General features: G+C 43.2%; 2 protein-coding genes across 4 annotated transcripts in view; both read left to right on the top strand.

The window, feature by feature from the left end:
• Positions 1 to 8788, top strand: part of pxk (PX domain containing serine/threonine kinase) — a 51318-nt gene extending 42530 nt beyond the window's left edge. Inside the window, exon 18 of one of the 3 annotated variants that reach the window (XM_083939074.1) lies at positions 1171 to 8788. In XM_083939074.1, the coding sequence (XP_083795200.1) occupies positions 1171 to 1388 (218 nt within the window). In that variant the 3' untranslated portion in view covers positions 1389 to 8788. The remainder of the gene's footprint in view (positions 1 to 1170) is intronic. The other 2 variants (XM_083939075.1, XM_083939076.1) reach the window with 2 other exon arrangements.
• A 2944-nt stretch (positions 8789 to 11732) lies between these two features.
• Positions 11733 to 23824, top strand: pdhb (pyruvate dehydrogenase E1 subunit beta). Its single transcript, XM_083938503.1, has 11 exons — positions 11733 to 11804; positions 11887 to 11946; positions 17583 to 17690; positions 20031 to 20093; positions 20322 to 20357; positions 20617 to 20807; positions 21032 to 21126; positions 21948 to 22058; positions 22220 to 22311; positions 22401 to 22542; positions 23131 to 23824. Exons 1-11 carry the CDS (start codon positions 11760 to 11762, stop codon positions 23274 to 23276), a joined length of 1089 nt encoding a protein of 362 aa, XP_083794629.1. The 5' UTR covers positions 11733 to 11759; the 3' UTR covers positions 23277 to 23824.
• The last annotated feature ends 597 nt before the right edge of the window (positions 23825 to 24421 follow it).

Genomic DNA, 24421 nt, shown 5'->3' with positions numbered 1-24421 from the left:
CCACTTCTGGACAATCCTCTGAACGGTGCTCAGAGGGAAAGTTAAAGCCTTTGAAATCTTTTTATATCCTTCTCCTAACTTGTGCCGATCCACAACTTTATCCCGGAGTTCATTTGAAAGCATCTTCCCAACCATGGTGAATTATTTGTGTCACCATGAACGACTGAGAGAGGAATCCTCAAGAACAGCTGATTTTATTCTGAAGTAAAATCACAAACACCACAGTTGATGTCAGGTGGAGGCCAATTAACATGGTGTGTGATCTGGAAGGTGATTGGATAAACCTGAGAGTGTTTTTATGGTTACTCTAAAGGGACTCATCACTTTTCCAACACTGCTTTTCTGGTTTTTTATTTTTTATTATTTTTCAGAAGTTTAAAAAGAGAAATTCACTTAAAAGTTGTCAGGCAAAATGTGTAAATCACGCTGGAAACATGTATTATCATTATTATTATTATAATTTCAGGCTGTAAAACAAAAAAAGTGCCTTTCAAAAGGGTATCAGGACTTTCTATAGTCACTGTATGTTTTTTCGTTTGTTTTGTTAGCTCCTAACCCTTTAATTCAATTCAATTCAATTTTATTTATAGTGCCAAATCATAACAGAAGTTATCTCAGAACACTTTACAGAGTAGGTAAACACCACACTCTATGATAAACAAAGACCCAAAGGCACACAATAACACAAACAAACCAACCAACTCCTCTTCTGTGAGGTAAAATTACAGTTTTTTGATTAAAAGAGTCTGGTGGCTTTGAAGAGAGCATATAACGGCTTCAGTTCCCTGTCTGAAAAGGCTGAAATATTGCGTGCAAACGATACCGAATTTTTTAAGTAGCTAAAATACATTTAGCTGCTGCACTCGTCCACAGCTGTACGCTGCTTTGAGTCTACCATGGTACTCGCCAGTAGACCGCCATCTACTGTAGACGGTAAAACACTGAGTACGGTTAAGTATCTCATACAGCCACTTAATAAATAAAAACTATCCCTTTTTATGCCTCTATTGTTTGAGTGTCTTGATGCGAACAAGCTCTGTTTGAGTTTTCTTTGAAGGTGCAGTAAAAACAGTTTATCTTAGTGTAACCAGCTCCTGGGGAAACTGAATGTCACCAGAAACCAGTATTGTTGTTTTCTCACACTTTCCTTTTGTTCTCTCTTTTATTCAGGAGCCATGACCGCTTCTTCTCCTCCCCCTCCTCCACCTCCTCCTTTCCCTCCTATGCTGGACTCTTCCTCCTGTCCTCCTCCTCCTCCTCCTCCTCCTCTGTCCTCTTCTGACGGAGCGGGAGGAGGTCGCACCGCCCTGTTGAGCTCCATACAGGCCTTCAGTAAGGGCAAACTGAAGAAGGCCAAGACCGTCGACCACAGCAAACCCATCATCTGACCCCGCCCACCTCTACAACCTGTCCAACGACCAGGAAACTGCCACTTTGGCGTTTTTACGACCGACCCGTTGGTTCTGCACTGTGGTCTGGACAGGTTCACGACGTCGCTCCCTGAGATGTGAAAAAGGAATCACTAACAAACAAAAAAATCCAAGTACCATTTTCGTTCTTTGCTGTTCCTGCTTTTTATTTTTATTTTTTAAGTCTGTTGCTGTGGTTTTGGAAAGTAGGGGAGTTTCAAAAGCTCATGACAATCTGAGGAACCTGAAGGTTTGTCCTCGCTTGACTGCTTTGTCACAAGGAGACGGCTCTAGATAAAAAGGTCGGTAAACTCAAACTGAGTCTTGGTGAGCTTGTAAAGGTGAAATCTGAAGTTTTGGAGCCACTGCGGAAGCTTCATCCTGCTGGATACGGAGGGTTTTGAGTTTCCTGGATCCAAACCTCAGCGTGCAGCAGTGCTCGGACACTGGAGCTGCACTGGTCCGGCCTTCCTTCTTTCATGAATCCTTTTTTGTGCATAAAAAAAAAGAGTGGAAACTAAATAATTACGCTTAGCTGAAGTGGAAAGGTTGGTCTGTAAATAAAAACAGACAACGGACGGATTGGAAACAGACTTCACGATTAAATCATGACAAACGTGTGTGAAGCGATGAGGAGATTAAATACTGAAAACATAAATGTCAAATTTCCAACGTGTCTTTCACAAGTATTTCTACCATTTTGGGTTCGACTGGCGCTCTGTTCCTGACATCATCTTCCCTCTTCTACAGTGATTTAATTCCCCCGGCTGGAGTATTGAACTGTTTATCTTGATGCACGCAACTCTTAGTTCTCCCGTTAACGCTAGTGGATGGAAACACACATTTTTTTTAGCATTTTCTTTTTCTGTTTTTTGAAACAATCACAACATAAATCAGGGTTGGGCGACATGTTAATCAAAATAATAACAGTAATCAAACTAGCGCAGGTTTGGGTTTCAGTGTCCGAGCGGCGACTTCCTCAAGCTCTCCGCGTTTTTTTAGTCACAAAATGTTAAGAAGGGAAAAATTCTTACACCTGTTTCCTTATTAAACAGAAAACTAATCACCCCTTCTGGGATTAATGAAGTTGTTTGAACGGAAAAATACAGATTGTCTCGTTAACTTAAAAAAAAACAATTAATTTAACACTCGACGGAAACAAAATAAAAACTCACTAAACCCGTCTTTGTTAGTCTGGTGTAGGACATCTACACGTATTATAATAAATGAGTTAATCACCTTATTAAGTATTGATTAGACTAATTAATTAGTCCTCGTTAAAAGAGGGCACAACCACCGAATACACAAGTATTTGGGACTGAGCCCGATGGAAACCTACTCACCTGTAAGATTAAAAGAATACTTTTCTATCAGTTTCTCTTATCAATTAAATTGATCAATTAATTGTATTAATCAGTTTCTATAAATCTCAATCTGAAAGCGTTTGTTCTCCTAAAACCGTGACCTCAAAACTTTGCAAAGCAGAATGAAAGCTCACAGACAACAGCTGGGGTTTGGGGGGTTTACTACACAGATATGAATATATTTATATAAATAATATATTTATGATAGATTATAACAGGAAATGACAGAAATGAGAATAACACAAATAGCCAGTGGTCAAAAGATCTGCTCATTAAAGAACAAACAACCTCATCTCACCAAACTCAGCTCCAGAGCCGTCTTCAGACGTGCAGAACACCGGGTCTCAGAGGCCAAAGAGTGGACGGGCTGTCCAACTGGGCGGCATGTGACAGTCTCTCGCTAGGGGATGCTTCACCATGGCAACGGATATTCAGCGTCAAGGGCCACTTTCGTTGTGAACCCTAAATCTCTGGATTCTTCAGCTTCAACAGCTTTGAGTTCGGTGGATGACAGAGTCTTTTTACGAGCTCTTGGTGAAAACTGGATTTTAGTATAAACATCAAAAGAATAACTTTGCGCTGTTGACTAAAGCTTTATTTCTCAAAGACATGAGCACTGAACTTCGTGAAACAAAGTGGGACAGAAAGTCTAAAAATAAAGTAGATGTTACAAAATAAAAGACTGTAACAGGCAAGACTTAGTGGAAGAAGAGAAGAAAGAAGATGAAGTGAGTAGAAGACTGAGACAAAAGAAACTGAACTAAAGACTGAGGAGACAGCTCGGGTTTTCTATCTTTAAGTCCCGTTCTAAGTTGTCGTCTGGATAATGAGATGAATTCATTTCAGCGCATAACGTTGGAGAAACTCCCTCGTTCCTTTGTCTCCAAAAGAAGAGGAGAGGTCACAGTGACTAAACCCAGTAACACATAATGTTAGCTTTCTCTTAACATCAAATAATAACATTTTCATTAATTCATTCATCTTCAGCCGCTTATCCCAGGGTCTGGGTCGCGGGGGGGGGGGCTGGAGCCGATCCCAGCTGACATCGGGCGTGCAGGCGGGGTCCACCCTGGACAGGACGCCAGTCTGTCACAGGGCACATAGAGACGAACAGAGACAGACAACCATTCACACCTACGGGTGATTTAGAGTCATCAATGAACCGAACACCTGCACGTCTTTGGACTGTGGGAGGAAACCGGAGAACCCGGAGAAAACCCACGCAGACACGGGGACAACATGCAAACTCCACACAGAAGGGCCCCAGCTGTGACGCGAACCTGTAACCTTCTCGCTGTGAGGCGACAGTGCTAATATGTTAAAATAATCATTCTGTGATAGAAGTCTAAATATATTTTGATAATGTGTGAAAACAAGATCCTCAATGATTGATATCCTCAAAGCAATTTCAGTCAAAAACAACTGGACTGGTTATTTGTCTAGGAAGACGTTTCACCTCTCATCCAAGAGGCTTCATCAGTTCATGTACGCATCTGACCAGGCTGGGACTGGTCCAACTAACTGGTGTGGAGATCCAGGTATTTAACCTCTCACAAGGCCGATGAACGACAGTCGTTCAGACTCAATAGAGCACTAACGAAGTCGAAACCAACTGCCCACCAACGACTGTCACTCTAACGACGGGCGTGGGCACTTGGAGCACAAAGGGTGTCAGTGACATCATCGGCCTTGTGAGAGGTTAAATACCTGGATCTCCACACCAGTTAGTTGGACCAGTCCCAGCCTGGTCCTGGTCCTGGTCCTGGTCCTGGTCCTGGTCAGATGCGTACATGAACTGATGAAGCCTCTTGGATGAGAGGTGAAACGTCTTCCTAGACAAAGAACCAAGTCCAGTTGTTTTTGACTGAAATTGCTTTGAGGAAAACGACGACCTGGACGAATGAGAACATTCACAGGCTCAATGATTGATACTTGCAAACAGACTGGGACAAACTTAAATATAATCCTTGGTGGATCCTTAATGTCAATACTTACATAATCAGGTTAAATATCAACGCATTTCTTTGGTAAACTCGAGCATAGAACGCCCAGAGTCCTTCCAAATTACTCTCATTTATTTACAGATTAATAAAATAGTCATAACAGTTTAAAGGGAAAGGGAAGTTTGGGGTCCGCTGCTAAAGCTGCTGCCCCCGCAACCTGACCCCGGATAAGAGGCTGAAGATGAGATGAGATGAGATCAGAGATAAAATAGTCATTATAACAGTTTATACTTCCTAAAATAGTTTTCTTTAAGTACATATCAAAGTGTGACAGGTTTTCTGTTTGTGGGGGGAGTTGAGTTGGAGTTGAGTTGGAGTTGAGTTAGCGGCGTCATCACAAATTGTGTCCCCATTCTTTGATGACGACATATAAGGGTAATGTTTTCTACACCGGTTTAGTTCAAATGAATCCTCTTCTTTTCAAGCTATGCATAGAAACAAATAACAAAAATCATTCAAAGTAAACATGATTTAAATTTGAATAATTATCTAAAAAGAGAGAAAACGAAATTCACCAGGTTAGATGTGAAAATATTAATATAATTCTGTGTCTACTCCCCGTTTTCCCTGCTGCTGTCGCTCACTCGTTCGTTTGGAGGCAGAACAAAAACAACAACTGCTAGCTGATATATTTGTCCAATCACCAAACCCTCGTATACGTCTTCTCACCTGGCGTCGTCATCCTCTCTGGAGATTCAAAACCGCTGGATTCAGAGCACAAAACGACCTTTACCACCACTCCTCTCCACAGTGGAATAATTCTCGTCATACTGTAACGTCTGTCTCACATTGGCTGCTAAACGTGGCAACAAAAAATAAAAGTAGCGCGCGGAAAAAACGACCATTCTCTCCGCGTCAAACTTGCACTTCTGGTGTGAAAGCTGTCAGACGAAGATTCTGGTCCGTGCCACATGGACCCACAGCAACGAGCCGCTCAGCTCTGATTGTTTTCAGGGTTTAAAAATTAATCTGAAATACTTTTCTCCACCAATATCATCACCATTGTGTAAGATTTTTTTATGATTTTGCTACTTTGCACCAGAGTAAATCCTTAATATTCCCCATAAATATGCTGCTTTTGCTTGTTTTGGCTCGTTAACTTCAAATACACTTCGACAAATCGTGTTTTTAGGTTTCCTTCCAGACAATCTTTGTTTCTTTCCTCGAAAAATCAACTTTCTTAATTAAACAAAAACAATAAATGGAGATTTTTCTGCAGCAGGTTTCACTCTCTTTACCTGAAGGAAGGAAAACTAGGATAAAGAAACATGTCTGCCCTTCACTGCAAATTAATCTTCTCAACCAACACTGGAGACTTTAACATTGTGACCCTCCACATCCACTGAGGCTTCATTCAGACCCTTATTGTGTTGATTCCTGTTATTTCTATTCAGTGTTTTGCATCTGTTTTAATTCTGTTGTATTTTAATGTTTGTTGTCGTCACAGAGCTGAGATTATTTTATTTTACTGTGCCATTTGGATCCTTGTGCCTATGGAAATATGAATGTTTTTTTTTGTTAAATATTGAATGAAGCATCATCTCTGTGTATGAAGTTGTCGCTATAGCACACAGGATGTTGTTGTTATGTGGTTATTGGCAGATCACAGTCCCTAAATAAGCCACTAATGATTATTTACCATCCGTTTATATTTATATTAGTTTTACACACCGAAGCCAACGTCTTCACACGTCCTATTTCCTCCGACCAACAGTCCAAAACCCAGAAATATTCATTTTACAGTTACACAAAACAGAAACAGCAACAAAAGAAAGAAAGAAAAGAGCATGTTTGGTATTCTGGAGCGATGTTTCCTCAATGTTTCATTATGAAACATTTGACAATTTGGGAAAAGTGCTTTGAGTCAAACAGCTGTTGGGAGAAGTTCACCTTTTCTGGCAGGAAGAGTTTTGAAGTAAGGTGACGAGGTATCCGGCTGTTAAGTGACGTAACGCCCTTTCAAAATATGATTTCTGGGTCCAAGCCTTTTATTTCTACGCCGCAGTGCCATGTTCCCCGATGTTTGAGCAGATCTAAGTTTTTAAAAAACGACGTAATTGTCATTTTAGTTCTTTCTTATCGTTTAAAAAGGTGTTTAACAGACGAAAGAGGTGATGCAATTGTTCACATGTTCGGCCGTTGTGTCTGTTTTGTTTCAACGGAGCGTTTGGACCCAGAAATCTTATTTTGAAAGGGTGTTACGTCAGACTTAACAGCCGGATAGGCTTAGTACGTGCTGCTGCCTTCGTAGCAGCATGAGACGGCTTTTTGAAACAGTTTCCATGGTCGTGAAGCGCTTCGCTCTCTGATTTTGCGTCGCTGAGAACGTGGCATATTTGCAGTAGCGCCTTGAACACCTAGCCTCCTAGCTGCTCTGTATTTTAGATCAGTCTGGTAAAGAGCGACGGAGATTGGAGGTTGGAGCCGGTTACCAAGCGAACGTCCAATCAGCGTTGGTTTTCAAAACAAGAAGCGACTGTTCAGTGTAAACAACATGGCGGCTTCCACGGATGAGATGAGCGCAGCTATGGAGCAAGTTTCATCAGAAATTAGAAAGTGTTCCTTCTCTTAAAGAAGAGCAAAAAACAGCGCTGGAGACTTTTATCGGAGGAAAAGATGCAAATATCCTTTACCGACACGTTGTTTACTTTACTTTGTTGAGTACGTCAAACACTTCGTTGATCTGATTGGTTGATTTGGTCTGTCTATCACCAACAAAGGTGGTGACAGACATGGTTTATCCAATCAGCAACCCGTGTTTTCACCCCTTCCCAAAAGATCTCCAGACGAAAGTTCCCAGATCATCATCAGAGCAAATGAGAATCATGCGAATCAATCCATCCGGAGGTTTCTGAACACCTCAAGTTGTAAAAACTTCAACTCAGAACAGAAAAGAGCCTGATGTCATTTAACTTCACAGCAAAACAACGGCTGATGACGCGTGATTTGGTGGTTGCCAAGTAGCAAGAATAACAATAAGCAGCAATGCTCTGTCTGAGTGTAATGTCTCGGTCCGCCTCGTGCTTTTAACCCTTATTATTTTCTGTTTGTGCTTTTTCAGGCGCGGTTTGGAAAAGTTTAGGCAGCTAAAGACTCTTCACAGCGTTAACCACGTGTTAGAAAAGCTAACGTCTCCCATCTGCAGTTTATGATAATGATGATAAACCAAAATTAAATCTGTCTGTTAAAGTCTGTGTGTCTGTCCGTTACAGCCAGGAGTCGCCTACCTTAGCATAACACAGTCTGCCTACCAGCATCTGCAAAGTCTCATCTTTGCACCGAATAAACAGATAAAACTTTAGACTTCAGACTTTATTTCTGTCGGCCTTTATGCTAAGCTAAGCTAAGCTAAGCTAAGCTAGACGGTTTCTGGCTGTAGCTTCATATTTAACAGACAGTTTTGAGAGGTATTGGTCTTAAAATGTCCTAAAATGTTGAATTAGTTCTTTAAAAGATCAGACTGAGGGTAGAAACGCGGCACCACGAGGCCTTCAGGATCAGAAACAACAACAGCAGAAGCAGCGTTGAACTGTTACTGGATGGACAGAAAGACTCCTCTTCTTCACATTAACCCGCTCAGCTGTGATCACCTGACATGCTGTGTGCTAAAGTGTCGGACGGAGCTGTGAAGCTCTTTTTAGCACTCAGAGCGTTTGAAATCATTTTGTTTTTATTATTCAGTGCAATCCGGTCGACGGTCTTTGAATGGTCGTCATGTTGTATCAGTATGTGTCTCTGCAGCACTTTACCCCCGAGGGCTGGAAGACGAGTCCAGAGGGGTTTGTGAAATTATTATTTCTTTCGACTCTGAGTCCCAGAGACGCCGCTGGATTACAAGTCAATTGGTATGAAAAAAAAACACTCTTTGATCTCCACATACTAGATGCATCAAATGTTTTGTTTCGATGTCGCCTTTAAATAACAGTAATGCAGCTGCCTCGTCATCTATATCCAATTAAAACAAATCTAGAAAGCAAGTCTGCTGTGATGAAGTGATAACTGTGTCGACTCAGCGAACATCTGAATAAAATCTGGTTCAGGAAAAATCAAGAAGAAGAAGAAGTGGTGTTTATTTTAAAAGCATGTTGTAAAGTGTGTTTTTGAAGATGCATCATTGTCGGGTTTAAACAACCTAAACACCTAAAACATAACAAAGGAGAGAAACACAAGGGTTATATGTTTTACTTGCAAGGAGAACGGACAGAGATGCATTCAGTTACGATCTCCTGACGCTCTGAAACACCCTCTGCCGAGCCCTTTCTTGTTATTAACCTTAAGGTCGTCCCTAGTTACAATATGAGTTATAGCTCTAAGGGTGAGGGGGCATGTTGCTCGTCCTTGAAACATGTTCTGTGTTTAAACGGATGAGCAGTTTCTGTTTTAGCACAGACAGCTCTTTGGTGACTCGTCAGCAGTCACGCTTATCTGATTTCTCCTTCCTTCGAAACAACTCTGCACAAATTAGCTGTACACACACACACACACACACACACACACACACACACACACACACACACACACACACACACACACACCAGGTAAGGTTAGTTTATATGTAAAGGCAACTGGAGTGAATATGAGGTTACTTTATGTACAATTATTCTAACAATCATCATCAACCCCTTGTCCCTGTCGGGGTCTCGTGGGGCTGGAGCCGATCCCAGCTGACATCAGGCGTGAGGCGGGGTACACCCTGGACAGGACGCCAGTCTATCACAGGGCACATAGAGACGAACAGAGACAGACAACCATTCACACCTACGGGTGATTTAGAGTCATCAATGAACCGAACACCTGCACGTCTTTGGACTGTGGGAGGAAACCGGAGAACCCGGAGAAAACCCACGCAGACACGGGGAGAACATGCAAACTCCACACAGAAGGGCCCCAGCCGGGATTCGAACCAGGAACCCTCTCGCTGTGAGACGACAGTGCTAACCACCACACCACCGATGTAAAACACATAGATAAAAAGTGATATTGGGGCCGAAAACAGAAATTGAAGGGTCCTATGCAGAAGGTGGGATTAGAGCACTAATAGAGGAAGAATAGACACCGCATCAATAACAAGTGAAGGAGGTTTTTTCACAGCAGGGGACGCCTCCATAAAGACCGTCTGCGGGGCATTTAGAAGTGTGTCAATGGTGTTAAACAAAACACAAGGGTTGTGACGGTTTGACAGGATAATACCCGGGAAATGTCTTCTTTTAGCATCTTTCACAGTTTTCTGATAATGACGCCCATTTGAAAAGACACCTGCAGTTTGTCCTTCTTCCACTGGCGCTCACAAAGCTCTACGGCACCCGCTCAAACGTAGTTTTAGGCTGCCAGGGTTGAAAATGGAGGGTGGCACAGTGGTGTGGTGGTTAGCACTTTCGCCTCAAAGCAAGAGGGTTTGAGCTAATGTTTACACGGTGTGTTCCTAAACCATCTGTTTGTACAGTTGATCGAAGAGCAAACCATCCACCACACGAATGACCACAGTCCAGGTTGAGATGACTGAGTTAGCATGCTAATGATGCTAATCCTGACAACTAGCCTCCGAGGAGAAGTGAAGGTCAGAGGCTAGCTGTCACTCAAGAGGCCGCGCCCCTAATTATTCAGACAGTTCAACCTCCAATAAAATCAAATCTAGCCTGGTACAAAAATATTCACCCCCCTCAGTGTTTTCATGGAGATATGACCTAAACATTCAGACGAGAATGTTTTTTTGCACCAGGCCTTAAACAGGTTTAACTATGCTGTGATAACGGCCTGTTTTACATGGGGGTCAATGAGAAACTGCTCTATTGTGCAAACTACTTTTAGTGGACACTCAGAGAACTGCAGTTTAAAAAAAAAATGTTTTGTCTATATGTATTATCTCTTCTCATCTTCAGCCTCTTATCCGGGGTCGGGTCGCGGGGGCAGCAGCTTTTAGCAGGGGACCCCAAACTTCCCTTTCCCGGGCCACATTAACCAGCTCTAACTGGGGGATCCTGAGGCGTTCCCAGGCCAGTGTGGAGATCTAATCTCTCCACCTGGTCCTGGGTCTTCCCCGAGGCCTCCTCCCAGCTGGACGTGCCTGGAACACCTCCCTAGGGAGGCGCCCAGGGGTCATCCTTACCAGAAGATCCTGAACCACCTCAACTGGCTCCTTTCAACACAAAGGAGCAGCGGCTCTACTCCGAGTTCCTCACGGATGCTGAACTTCTCCCGCTCTCTCTAAGGGAGACTCCAGCCCCCCTCCTGAGAAAACCCATTTTGGCCGCTTGTACCCGCGACCTCGTTCTTTAAGTCCTGACCCAGCTTTCATGACCATAGGTGAGGGTAGGAACCAAGATTGACCGGTAGATCCAGAGCTTTGCCTTCCTCAGCTCTCTTTTCGTCACAACGATGCGGTAGAGCGACTGCAGCACCGCCCCCGCTGCTCCAATTCTCCGGCCAAACTCACGCTTTATGTATAATGCGCTATATAAATAAAGATGCCTTGCCAGTTTCCCAAGCCTTTTATTATACAGGACAGACAGGAAATGGGGTGAGAGAGAGAGGGGGAGACATGGCCGCTGCCTCAAGGTCCTTCAGCCTCTTTATATGGGGCTGCTGCTCTAACCACCATATTATATTTTGACTTTTTCAACATAGTATACTGTGTTTTTCTTTTGGGACACCCTTTTCTATGACGTTTCCTGACTTTTTTCAATGAATAATGCCATAACTGCTTTAAACAGGCTATCCTTTGACTTATTTTAGCATTTTTAGGAAATATTATATTATAATTTATGTTTTTTTACCTTGCTTTCTTTGCCTTTGAATACATGATGGCACAGTGTCCTTGGATCTGTCTTGTTATTTTTAATCCCGCCCCCTTTCTCGGCTGGACCACTGTGATTGGCTCTCTGTTATGACGCGTTTCCTGCCCTGCCATGGGAACCGCGGCTCTGATTGGTTGAAACCTCCTGACCTACGTTCGAGGCCCCGCCTTCTCTCCGACAGAGGACAGGATGAACATGGCGTCGTCCGTGAGGTGCTTTCTCCGCTCAGGAAAGGTAATAAACACGTTTCTTTCACGTTCAGTGAGTGTTTGTTGATGTTAAAGTCAGTAATGTCGTCTCTCCGTGTTTTCTACAGAATGTCGTGTCTGCGCTGAGGCAGCGGGGGTTTCACAGGAGCGCCCCGGCCGCTGTGCAGGTCAGTGTTAGCAGCTAATGTGGCTAACGATGACAGTTAATGTTGTTTAACTGTAAAATAACAGTTACAGTTAATGTTGTTTAACTGTAAACTAACAGTTACAGTTAATGTTGTTTAAACTGTAAACTAACAGTTACAGTTAATGTTGTTTAAACTGTAAACTAACGATGACAGTTAATGTTGTTTAACTGTAAAGTACAAATGACAGTTAATGTTGTTTAACTGTAAAATAACAGTTACAGTTAATGTTGTTTAACTGTAAAGTACAAATGACAGTTAATGTTGTTTAAACTGTAAAATAACAATTACAGTTAATGTTGTTTAAACTGTAAACTAACAGTTACAGTTAATGTTGTTTAACTGTAAAGTACAAATGACAGTTAATGTTGTTTAAACTGTAAAATAACAATTACAGTTAATGTTGTTTAAACTGTAAACTAACAGTTACAGTTAATGTTGTTTAACTGTAAACTAACAGTTACAGTTAATGTTGTTTAAACTGTAAACTAACAGTTACAGTTAATGTTGTTTAACTGTAAAGTACAAATGACAGTTAATGTTGTTTAAACTGTAAAATAACAATTACAGTTAATGTTGTTTAAATGTAAAGTAACAATTACAGTTAATGTTATTTAAATGATAATACAGGGGATAATAATATGATAATACAGGTGACGGTTTATTTAAATGACAAAGAAAAGATGACAGTTTGTTATTTAGATTATAAAGTAACAGTTCCAGTTTAATGTTGTATAAACTACAAAGTAACAATTACAGTTTAATGTTATTTAAATGATACAGAAAAGACGAGAGTTTGGTATTTAGATTATAAAGTAACAATTACAGTTTAATGTTGTTTAAACTATAAAGTAACAATTACAGTTTAATGTTGTTTAAATGACAATACAGGGGATAATAATATAATGATAATACAGGTGAAGGTTTATTTAAATGATAAAGTAAAGACGACAGTCGTTTCGATCAATCTCCTTTATTTAATCAGGTAAAAAAAACCTAATTGAGATTAAAAACCTCTTTTCCAAGAGAGACCTGTCCAAGACGGCAGCACAAAAGCAGCACGGTTACACACAAAAAAACAAGAAATTAAGATTACAAAAGAGAAAGTGGGATTACAAGATTACAAAGTGCAATAACAAGAATCAGATTGAGCTGCATCTGTATGATGTCCTGAGAACGCAGAACACATCTGCTGAGGTTTCTACACACGTGTAAACACAAATATGCAGGCAGAATAAAAGTCAGCCAGTGAGAGAGTGCACGGACATAAAAAGACGGACAATGTGCGACGGCATATAAGGAACACCATAGCTGCAACCAGTAATAAAGACTTAGACTTCTCTTAATTGATCCTTTTGGATGAACTCCTGCAAGGAAATTAAGTTTCCATCAGTTTAGAAAAACACAAGGGTGGTATAAAAAAACACAGTAAAGCATAACCAATAAACTCTCTAAATATACAGTGGGTACGGAAAGTATTCAGACCCCCTTAAATTTTTTACTCTGTTAAATTGCAGCCATGTGCTAAAATCATTTAAGTTCATTTTTTTTCCTTTTAATGTACACACAGCACCCCATATTGACAGAAAAACACAGAATTGTAGACATTTTTACAGATTTATTAAAAAAGAAAAACTGAAATATCACATGGACATAAGTATTCAGACCCTTTGCTGTGACACTTGTATATTTACCTCAGGTACTGTCCATTTCTTCTGATCATCCATGAGATGGTTCTACACCTTCATTGGAGTCCAGCTGTGTTTAATTCTAATGATTGGACTTGATTAAGGAAGCCACACACCTGTCTATATAAGACCTTACAGCTCACAGTGCATGTCAGAGCAGATGAGAATCATGAGGTCGAAGGAACTGCCTGAAGAGCTCAGAGACAGAATTGTGGCAAGGCACAGATCTGGCCATGGATACAAAAAAAATTCTGCTGCACTTAAAGTTCCCAAGAGCACAGTGGCCTCCATAATCCTTAAATGGAAGACGTATGGGATGACAAGAACTCTTCCAAGAGCTGGCCGTCCAACCAAACTGAGCAATCGGGGGAGAAGAGCCTTGGTGAGAGAGGTAAAGAAGAACCCAAAGATCACAGTGGCTGAACTCCAGAGATGCAGTGAGGAGATGGGAGAAAGTTCAAGAAAGTCAACCATCACTGCAGCCCTCCACCAGTCAGGGCTTTATGGCAGAGTGGCCCGACGGAAGCCTCTCCTCAGAGTAAGACACATGAAAGCCCGCATAGAATTTGCCAAAAAACACATGAAGGACTCCCAGACTATGATAAATAAGATTCTCTGGTCTGATGAGACAGAGATAGAACTTTTTGGCCTTAATTCTAAGCGGTATGTGTGGAGAAAACCAGGCACCGCTCATCACCTGCCCAACACCATCCCTACAGTCAAGTGTGATGGTGGGAGCATCATGCTGTGGGGGTGTTTTGCAGCTGCAGGGACAGGACGACTGGTTGCAATTGAAGGAAAGATGAATGCGGCCAAGTACAGAGATATCCTGGACGAAAACCTTTTCCAGAGTGCTATGGACCTCAGACTGGGCCGACGGTTCACCTTCCAACAAGACAATGACCCTAAGCACACAGCTAAAATGACGAAGGAGTGGCTTCGGAACAACTCTGTGACTGTTCTTGAATGGCCCAGCCAGAGCCCTGACTTGAACCCAATTGAGCATCTCTGGAGAGACCTCAAAATGGCTGTCCACCAACGTTCACCATCCAACCTGACAGAACTGGAGAGGATCTGCAAGGAGGAATGGCAGAGGATCCCCAAATCCAGGTGTGAAAAACTAGTTGCATCATTCCCAAGAAGACTCACGGCTGTATTAGCTCAAAAGGGTGCTTCCACTCAATACTGAGCAAAGGGTCTGAATACTTATGTCCATGTGATATTTCAGTTTTTCTTTTTTAATAAATCTGTAAAAATGTCTACAATTCTGTGTTTTTCTGTCAATATGGGGTGCTGTGTGTACATTAATGAGGAAAAAAATGAACTTAAATGATTTTAGCACATGGCTGCAATTTAACAAAGAGTAAAAAATTTAAGGGGGTCTGAATACTTTCCGTACCCACTGTATATATATGTATATGTGAGGTAGATGTAAGAACAGGCTCCACTGAGCCTTCCACTGAACAGGCTCCTCTGGGTGCAGATGACGGTGTGCAGGGGGTGGCTGGCATTGTCCATAATGTCCAGGAGTTTGTCCAGTGTCCTCCTCTCTGCCACCGTCATCAGCGAGTCCAGTTTCATGCCGACCACAGAGCAGAGTGGTGTTAAAGGCTGCAACAGCTCAAGTAGTTTTAAAGCTGAACAATAAATAGCTATCATCAGCGTAAAGATGGGACAGAGCATCAGACAAACAATCACAACGATTATTAATGTAAATTGTGAACAACAGTGGCCCTAATATTTGACCTTGAGGCACGCCCTTTTGGACGGGGACGATAGAGGAAAAAGACCCGTCGGCCTGGACACACGTTGCGTTCTGTCTGATTAATAGCTGGAAAACCAATTTAAAGCCTGGTTAGATAATAATAACAATCTAGAGGAGGATGACGTGGTCGACTGTGTCAAAGAGCTGCACAATAGTTTCATCTGTTATCATCGAGTGTCTCTATGACGTCGTTACCACTTTAACTGCGGCAGTTATTGTACGAAAACCTGACTGATGTTGTGAGAGGAGACCAGTGAAGTTGTTCACTTACCAACTTTTCTAAAACTTTGGAGAGAACACACACTTTAGAGATCGGCCTTTAGTCGTTAACTACAGAAGGATCAGAGAATATTCAGCAAGGGAAGAACAAACGCAGACTTCCACACTCTAGGAGTCTTATTTTCAGAAAGAGGTGAATTAAAGATATAACCCAGAGGTTCTGCTGTAAAGTCTGCAGCTGACCGCACACAGAAAGGCTCTAGATGTTCTGGTCCGGCAGATTTACTTAGATCCAGTCGCTGTAGGACCAACAGTGGACCTCAGAGTCCGATCGAATCCGCAGCATTTATAGGAGATGATTGAAGGCAAACTTCAGTCACTTTTGATTTATGTGGATGTGAGGACTCAAAAGAGAACCTGAAGAAACAAAGAGCTCATTAAAATAATCAAGAAGGGCCGGTTTGTCAGATAGAGTATGTTTTTTTTACTCTGCAAGAAGGCATTTAGTTTGTAGTTTCATCCCCAAATGAGGATTTGACCACTTTCCAAAACATCTTAGGATCATTTGGGTTATTCTGATACTTTCATCAACATAAAAATCAGACTTTTTAACAAGGAGAGTAGAGCGATTGATGAGCTGTTTGAATGTCAACCAGTCATTCCATGCTGGGGCTCAGTGGGTCGTCCTCCATCCGAGAGATCAGAGATCGGTGGTTCACCCCGGTCCACAAGTTGAAGTTTCCTTTGGCAAGACACTGAACCCTGAATTGCTCCCCGTGCTGCGCATGAGTGTGTGAATGTGGTGGGAATGGTTAGATTAGATGGTCTGTAGATGTCCACTGCCATCAGTGAGGGCAATAACTCAAAGGGTTGGTGGCTTGTGTTGGACGAATCCCTGAGAATGTTTTTAGCCCTACTAAGACAACGAGAGCTGTACAGTTCTTCCAGTGAGCAACCAAAGATCTTTTAGGCTGTTAACAACCCTTTGGAGGGCTTTCCGGTCAGCCACTGTGCAGCTGGCAAACCACGCACACATGCAGTAAGCCAGGATGCTTTCCATGGAGCAACGATAGAAAGACACCAAAGGTTTCTGAGTCAGATTGTTTTTCCTGAGAACTCTCAGGACGTACAGTCTCTGTTGTGCTTTCTTGATGGTGGTTGTGGTGTTGATGTTCCAAGTTAAGTCCTCCTTTATGTGCACACCAAGAAACCGGAAATCCGTTACCCTTTCCACCTGTTTCCCCCTGATGAATAGGGGTTGAGGGTCAGTTTTGGCTTTCCTCCTGAAGTCTATGACCAGCTCCTTGGTCTTGGAGGTGTTCAGGACAAGGTTATTGTCTGAACACCACATTGACAGCTGCTCCACCTCGTCCTGGTAAGCTGACTCATCTCCCTCAGAGATGAGCCCCACAATTGTGGTATCATCAGCAAACGTGATGATGGCGTTGCTGGAGTGTGCAGGTGTGTAGAGGGTGTAGAGTCGGGGGCTCAGCACACAGCCCTGAGGCGAGCCGATGTTTAGGCTGAGGCCTGTGGAGATGTGGGGGCCTACCTTCACCCTCTGGGAGCGGTCTGACAGGGCTGGTGGAGGCTAGCTGCTGCATTATTGTTGTTTAAATGATAAAGTACAGCTGACCAGAGCGCTGTCTTATCATCATACAGTTAATATTATCTTTATTTTTGATTTTATAGTTCTTCATGTTTGCACCATACAACAAAACAACTCTGATATGTAAGGCATCATCCTCCTGCAGTTATAATCATCACATAAAAGGAAGCTTTTGCAACTTCATTGCATTTCTGAGTGTTTATAGAAAATCGTCAGTTTGAATCACATCTGTAAAAACGGTAAAACATCAGACCTCAATAACAGGACGGCTTGACTTGTGGAGGATGAAGTCTGTCCTCAGTAGAGAGTCTTTACTCGCTGTTGTTGTTGTTTCCAGATGATGGTCCGTGATGCCCTGAACCAGGCGATGGACGAGGAGCTGGAGAGGGACGAGCGCGTGTACCTGTTGGGTGAGGAGGTGGCCCAGTACGACGGAGCCTACAAGGTGAGTCGACGCTCGGTAGATCACAGCTGGGCGAGAACAATTTAATATTTACAACAAGAAATGACACGCACGAGTTGCTTAGATCACACTGTTATTGTCCTGCAGCATAGTTTTGAACACGTATTGAGAAATCAAGCCCCCACCACAGCGACTTCCTGGTTGATCCAAAAAAAAAGTGCCATATACTGCAGTTCTGTGAGTGTCCACTAGGTATTCATAGGTTTCATAATAGAGCAGTTTCTCATTGACCCCCATGTTAAACAGGCTGATTTCACAGCATTATTCAACCTATTTAAAGAGTAACTATTGTGCTTTCTGTCTTTTCTGACCTATTAATGTTTTCATAATGTTGTTTAGTCATGTTAAAAAGAATCAAACAATGATGAACATGCATTCAGACGTAAACCCTGTCCACCGTCTGGGTCAGCTGTGCTCAGCTCGCTAGGATTTGCTTTCAGCAATTTCTTTGAATTTCGTTAAATACACTACATAGATGATGCCGGACCTCCCTACATGGTCATGCTGCTGCACGCTCAGGTCTGTCTCTGCCGTGCCCTCGCCTGCCGGCGCTCTGCAGTTGGCTCTGTTCACTTCAGTCAGGACATCGGTAGACATGTCTCTAAAAAGTGTTTGTTTGGGTGTGAGGGAAAGCCGTTTTTCTTTAGCTCTCCTAGGTAGATGGGCTGATTCAGGATCCTAATATGTGGGTTTGATTAACGTTAGGACATTTCACATCTGAGTGTTTAAAAAGATTATGTTGCGTGACCGTGGAAGAGAGCTGCTACGGAGGTGGTGGTGGTGGTGGTGGTCTTGGTGGTGGTGGTGGTGGTGGTGGTGGTGGTGGTCTTAAGCCCAGTTCAGACCAAAGATTCGCAACCAGTTGAAACTTGCAGCTACTTGCAACGCGCAGGTCTGCAACGTTCTGAAAGCTGCCTGTTCAGACCAAGAAGACGAGACGAGATGGTGCAACACCTCCATAGCAACACCTCTCTGTACTTACCTTTGACTTTTCAGGCTTGTTTTCGTAGCTTGATATAATTTGTAGCATTAGTGAGACAGTGAGATACTCGCTACAGCTGCATTTCTACAGAGATGAAATAGAGAAGAGGCGAGGGGGAGGAGTCACCTGAACGTGTGTTTACAGAGACGGCAGAAAGTGAACAGAGGACAGGAAGAGTTTCCCCAAAATCTACAAAGTTTTGGCGGTGAATCGCATCAGGCTGCTCTAAAGGACCAGAAAAGAAGTATAATAAGGGATGTTTAAGGCTGGGTACAAAAAAAACATGTCTGTATGTTTAGGTCATATCGCCATGACAACACTAAGGTGGGTGAATTTTATTGTACCAGGCTAGTTTTTATTTTATTGGAGGTTAAAGTTCATGAATAATTTGGGGCGTGGCCTCTTGAGTGACAGCTAGCCGCTGACCCTCACTTCTCCTTGGAGGTAAACGTCAGCCAGATGGACGTATCTCCCTCCCCCTAACGTCACATACATGCCCTTATTTGGTAAGAGGAAATGAGGTGGAGTCAAAGACAAGATGGCGACTCCCGTAGGCGATCGGATCAAGTTGAGAGAACGGACCTCGACCGTTATGCTACGTCCATTTTTTTATACACACTATGGGAGAAGCTCACGACCTTTAAAGGGCTTCAGTTACTCTTTCAAACCCATCCAGTAGTTTTTAAACCCCGTAAACCATGTTTACCTGGTTGAAGGCTTGCTCCCTTGACACTGATTGACACAAGGGGGAGCGTTAATTTTGTTTTACAGCCACCGATGTGAAAACATGTCTGCAGCTTTTTTTGTTAAGCGACCTTGTGAGGGCAGACGGGCACGCTTGTTGTTGTGGTCGTTTCAGTCACACTTCCTCCTTCTCTAAACCCGCTTCTGTCACAGTTACACACTGAGGCCGTGAATCAAATTCAGTGAAAGCTGCAGATTCAGGACATAACAGGGTGAAACAAAGATCAGGCAAACATCAGCAGTAGGTCATTTTAACTTGTGTTTTGCGTGCTGTTGGACATTTCAGCAGCTGAGCCTGTTCACTCAGCGCAGCCGTGTTTAAAGTTAAAGTTTAAAGAACTACGGTTTGTTCGAACTTCGGCCTTAATAATGTAGTTATGTCTCTCATTTTGTTCAGTAATAACTGGACTCTCAAGTTAGTAGATACATTAAAGAAGCAAGAAACACTAGAAGTCATACGATTAGACAAACGCTTTATATCCCCTCACAACGAAGTGTACTGTAAAATGTATCAGGACCAAGGCGTGTTATGTTAGAGTATAGTAGAGTAAAAACACTAATACCCTGTCTTTGTGTGTGTGTGTGTGTGTGTGTAGGTGAGCAGGGGTCTGTGGAAGAAGTACGGAGACAAACGCATCATTGACACTCCGATCACAGAGGTGAGACTTCGCCCTCAAATGTTCTTCACCGCACAATAAACTGAATTAACTCTTGGAGAGTGTTCAGTCGGTGTCCTTCAGAGGAACAGATGGTTGACCTCTAATCTATCTCTCTGTCTCTCTCTCCCTCTGTCTCTCTCTCTCTCTCTCTCTCTCTCTCTCCCTCTCTCTCTCCCTCTCCCTCTCCCTCTCCCTCTCCCTCTGTCTCTCTCTCTCTCTCTGGTACAGATGGGGTTTGCCGGCATCGCAGTGGGATCTGCCATGGTGAGTTTCTTTTTTTCATCCCCACTTCACATTCACAGAACAACAGCGTTTATAACTCACGTGATTGGCTTTATCTTGACTTAAGTGTTTCCATAAATGTATTTTAGTTTACTGTTAAGCTTTAAAATGAGAGTTTGTCAGGCTGGTGAGTGGTTTAAAGTTTAATGAACGCACCTGATTACTCTTCAGAAACTCTTTGTATTAAAGACGATGACTCTTCTGTGGACTCACACTAATATTAAACCTTTTCCCCCCGTAGGCCGGCCTGAGACCCATTTGTGAGTTCATGACCTTTAACTTCTCCATGCAAGCCATCGACCAGGTCATCAACTCTGCAGCAAAGACTTACTACATGTCAGCCGGTCTGCAGTCAGTGCCCATCGTCTTCAGAGGACCCAACGGCGCGTCAGCGGGCGTCGCCGCACAGCACTCGCAGTGCTTCGCTGCCTGGTGCGTTCACCTACACCTCATTCTGTTACTTAACAGTGTGTGCAAAGTTATTTAAAGAAGCTTTATTATGAGTTTGTCCATCATTTCATTTCTAAATACACAAAACAGTGAAAGAAATTCCCCCAAAAATGAGTTAAATCCCTTGAAGGTGGTGGTGTTTGAGTAACGGTAGATGGTCTGAAGGCAGTGCTAGTGTCATTGTGGTTGCTTTTATCTGTCTGCAGGTACGGTCACTGTCCAGGCCTGAAGGTTGTGAGTCCCTGGAGCGCAGAAGACGCTAAAGGTCTCCTGAAATCAGCCATCAGAGACGACAACCCTGGTGAGACATCACAAGCGAGAGCAACGACTCATTTCAGTCTAATGTTAGTCGCTGTTATCAAGAGGGGCGGACCCTTGGAGTGGTTTTTAGCTCAGAACGCTGATTTAGTCACATACTGAGGACTAAAGCTTAAGGATGCAACTAGGAGAGGCGGCTGCGTTTACACTTTTCAACGGGTTTGAGCGATCTTAAATGCATTTACACGTAACTTTTTTAAAGATTGAATAGCTGCTGATCGGAAGATGCATCAGGGGACTAAGTTTAAACGTTCACTGCACAGCAGTAATCCCAAAATAGCCTTACCCGGTTAAGGGAATAATTCGAATTGTAGAAGTTCCCCTCGTATACATGAGCAGGGGTTGAATGGGGAAATGACAGCAGTAAGTCGACTCCCGGTACAGTAGGTGGCGCTCCGCTGGTTCACCTTTGTCCAAATCACAAATGGCCGACGTTTGGAATTGCAACAGAAACGAGTCTTCTTGGAAGTGATGTTACTTGTCGCCTTGCTTCCTGGTTTATTATATTTCCGGGTCAAAAGCCACTGCCGCAGAGTGGGGAGGGGCAATTATAACCGACGGAGCACGCACAGACGTGTGACCTTATCATCATCATCATCATCATCCGAAAACACTGTTTACATGTAGGATAATCAGGGTACTTAAGGAGTCATCTAGGTATTTTAACTGGGGTATGCGAACTCCAATTTTACCCGGGGTGCCGTGTTTACATGGCGTTTGAGAGACGGACGTTTGTCCTTAACCCAAATATAATCAGGTTTTTAAACTGCATGTAAACTCATCAAATGTGTGTGTGTGTTGCAGTGGTGTTCCTGGAGAACGAGCTGATGTACGGCGTTCCCTTCGAGATGTCCGAGGAGTCGCAGTCCAAAGACTTCACCATTCCCATCGGCAAGGCCAAGATCGAGAGACAAGGTGAGACGGGCTCAGTTGTACCAAACCACGAAACCTCACTGTGATGCAACACGTGGTTCAAGCTCAGGCTTGGGCGCTTAAGGTCACTTCATATCGTGATAATGATAGATATCAGGATATAACAGGTTTTCTGAACGTCTCCTCTCCTCTCTGTGTTCCAGGGACTCATGTCAGTTTGGTCAGTCACTCTCGGTACGTCAGTCACTGCCTCGACGCTGCTGCCGTCCTCGCCAAGGAGGGAATCGAGTGCGAGGTAGAGGACTCACCTGTTGTCATCAATCGGACTCAGATTTCCTTTGCTCGGCAGCCTGTTAACTACTTCCTGTCTGTCTTTTGTGTCAGGTGATCAACCTGCGGAGCATCCGTCCTTTGGATGTGGAGTGTATTGAAACCAGCGTGATGAAGACCAACCACCTGGTGACAGTGGAGGGCGGCTGGCCTCAGTTCGGGGTTGGAGCTGAGATCTGCGCCAGGATCATGGAAGGTAACCGCTGACGCACAGCGTTTTAAATCTAATGCTCCCTACGGCTTCATCCGGACATGACGGGACATTTACAGAACGAGACGAATGCTTTCACAGTACGGAGCACCTCGCACGTTAGAGGAAGATTTGTGATGTAGAGTTGTACAACTGGTAATTAAAGTAACTCCAACATGACAAACACAGCATGATGAGCAAAAAGAGACGTGATCGTTTCTGTGTGTGGGTAGGGACTCTTCTCATGTTGCTGCAGAGGTTTGTTGTTATTTTCAGCAGCATTAGTGGTTAAAAAAGACGTTTGAATGCCTTCACCGTACTGCCCCGAGCTAATCAGTGTTAGCCACGTCCGGCTGTTAGCCACTCTCCGTATTTCTCCGTTAATAGTTGTTACACTAACAACTAAAACTGTCTTGATGGATTATCTGATGTGTGTAAGCGCTGAAAAAGACCATGGGATGATTTTACGCCTGATATCACACTTTAAAGCTGCTGCTTTGGGCTCAAATCTTAAATATAAGCATTAATATTTTTAATAATAATAAACCAACAGTCAGATACGAACAAAAATAAAAAACCTTTGTGTGTTTTCAGGTCCTGCCTTTAACTACCTGGACGCTCCGGCCACCAGGGTGACGGGCGTGGACATCCCTATGCCGTACGCCAAAATCCTGGAGGACAACAGCCTGCCGCAAATCAAAGACATAATCTTCTCGGTCAAAAAGACCCTCAACGTCTGAAACGCACGTATAAGACAAACCCACCTGAATCCTCTTTGTCTCGTCCACACAGACGGTGGAAACATCGTCTGTCTAAACATTTGAAACGTGTAAATACAGCCTCTAAAAACGCTCCAGATTGTAATGTTTTTCGCCAGATGTTGGTCAGTGAAGCGCACAAGTGTTCGTCTGCATCCAGAGCGCCGGACGCACAGAGCTCGGTCACGTTAGTTGGTTACAATCTTGACTGAAGTCTGTGCGTGGCTCTGGTTGCGTCTCCACTTCTTCCCCTTCGGCTTTTTCTTTGTTTCTGAGGACGTTTGATAACAACACAACTGCAGATTTGATCCTGCACGCTCTCAAATTTAGACTTGCGGACTCACAGTAGTCATGTTGTTATAAATAAACTCCTGCACATTTCTAACCACAAAAACACATTTTACTTCGTCTTTTAACTTGACTCCAAAAAGAAAGGCAGCAGTGAAGAAGAAATGATCAGTGCTGGAGGCCAGGAATATTTATTGTTGCTGTAAATGACTCTGTTACAGAATAAAAACCTTTCAGTCCTTCATGCTGTTGTTCATTCCTTCACACCCGGGAAATGACATTGACACCTTCAAAATACATGGTAGATGTTTGCTGTGCAGGTAAAAAACAAAAGAAATGTCATTGACTCCTGACAAAACACATGGTAGATGTTTGCTGTGCAGGTAAAAAACAAAAGAAATGTCATTGACTCCTGACAAAACACATGGTAGATGTTTGCTGTGCAGGTGAAAAACTAAAGGAATCAGTTTTTAAAGCAATTCTTCAGTTAAAAATAGTCAGGAATTATCCAGTATGTCCCCTTTTTCTACTGTTTAGAAACAGATTTCAGACTAAAATGTTGGTTTTATTAATCTCATCTCATCTTCAGCCTCTTATCCGGGGTCGGGTCGCGGGGGCAGCAGCTTTAGCAGGGGACCCCAAACTTCCCTTTCCCGGGCCACATTAACCAGCTCTAACTGGGGGATCCTGAGGCGTTCCCAGGCCAGTGTGGAGATCTAATCTCTCCACCTGGTCCTGGGTCTTCCCCGAGGTCTCCTCCCAGCTGGACGTGCCTGGAACACCTCCCTAGGGAGGCGCCCAGGGGGCATTCTTACTAGATGATCCTGAACCACCTCAAC

The sequence above is a fragment of the Echiichthys vipera genome, assembly GCF_963691815.1.
Source record: "Echiichthys vipera genome assembly, chromosome: X".
Classification (NCBI taxonomy): Eukaryota; Metazoa; Chordata; class Actinopteri; order Perciformes; family Trachinidae; genus Echiichthys; species Echiichthys vipera.
This window is presented reverse-complemented; position numbering and strand designations above follow the sequence as displayed.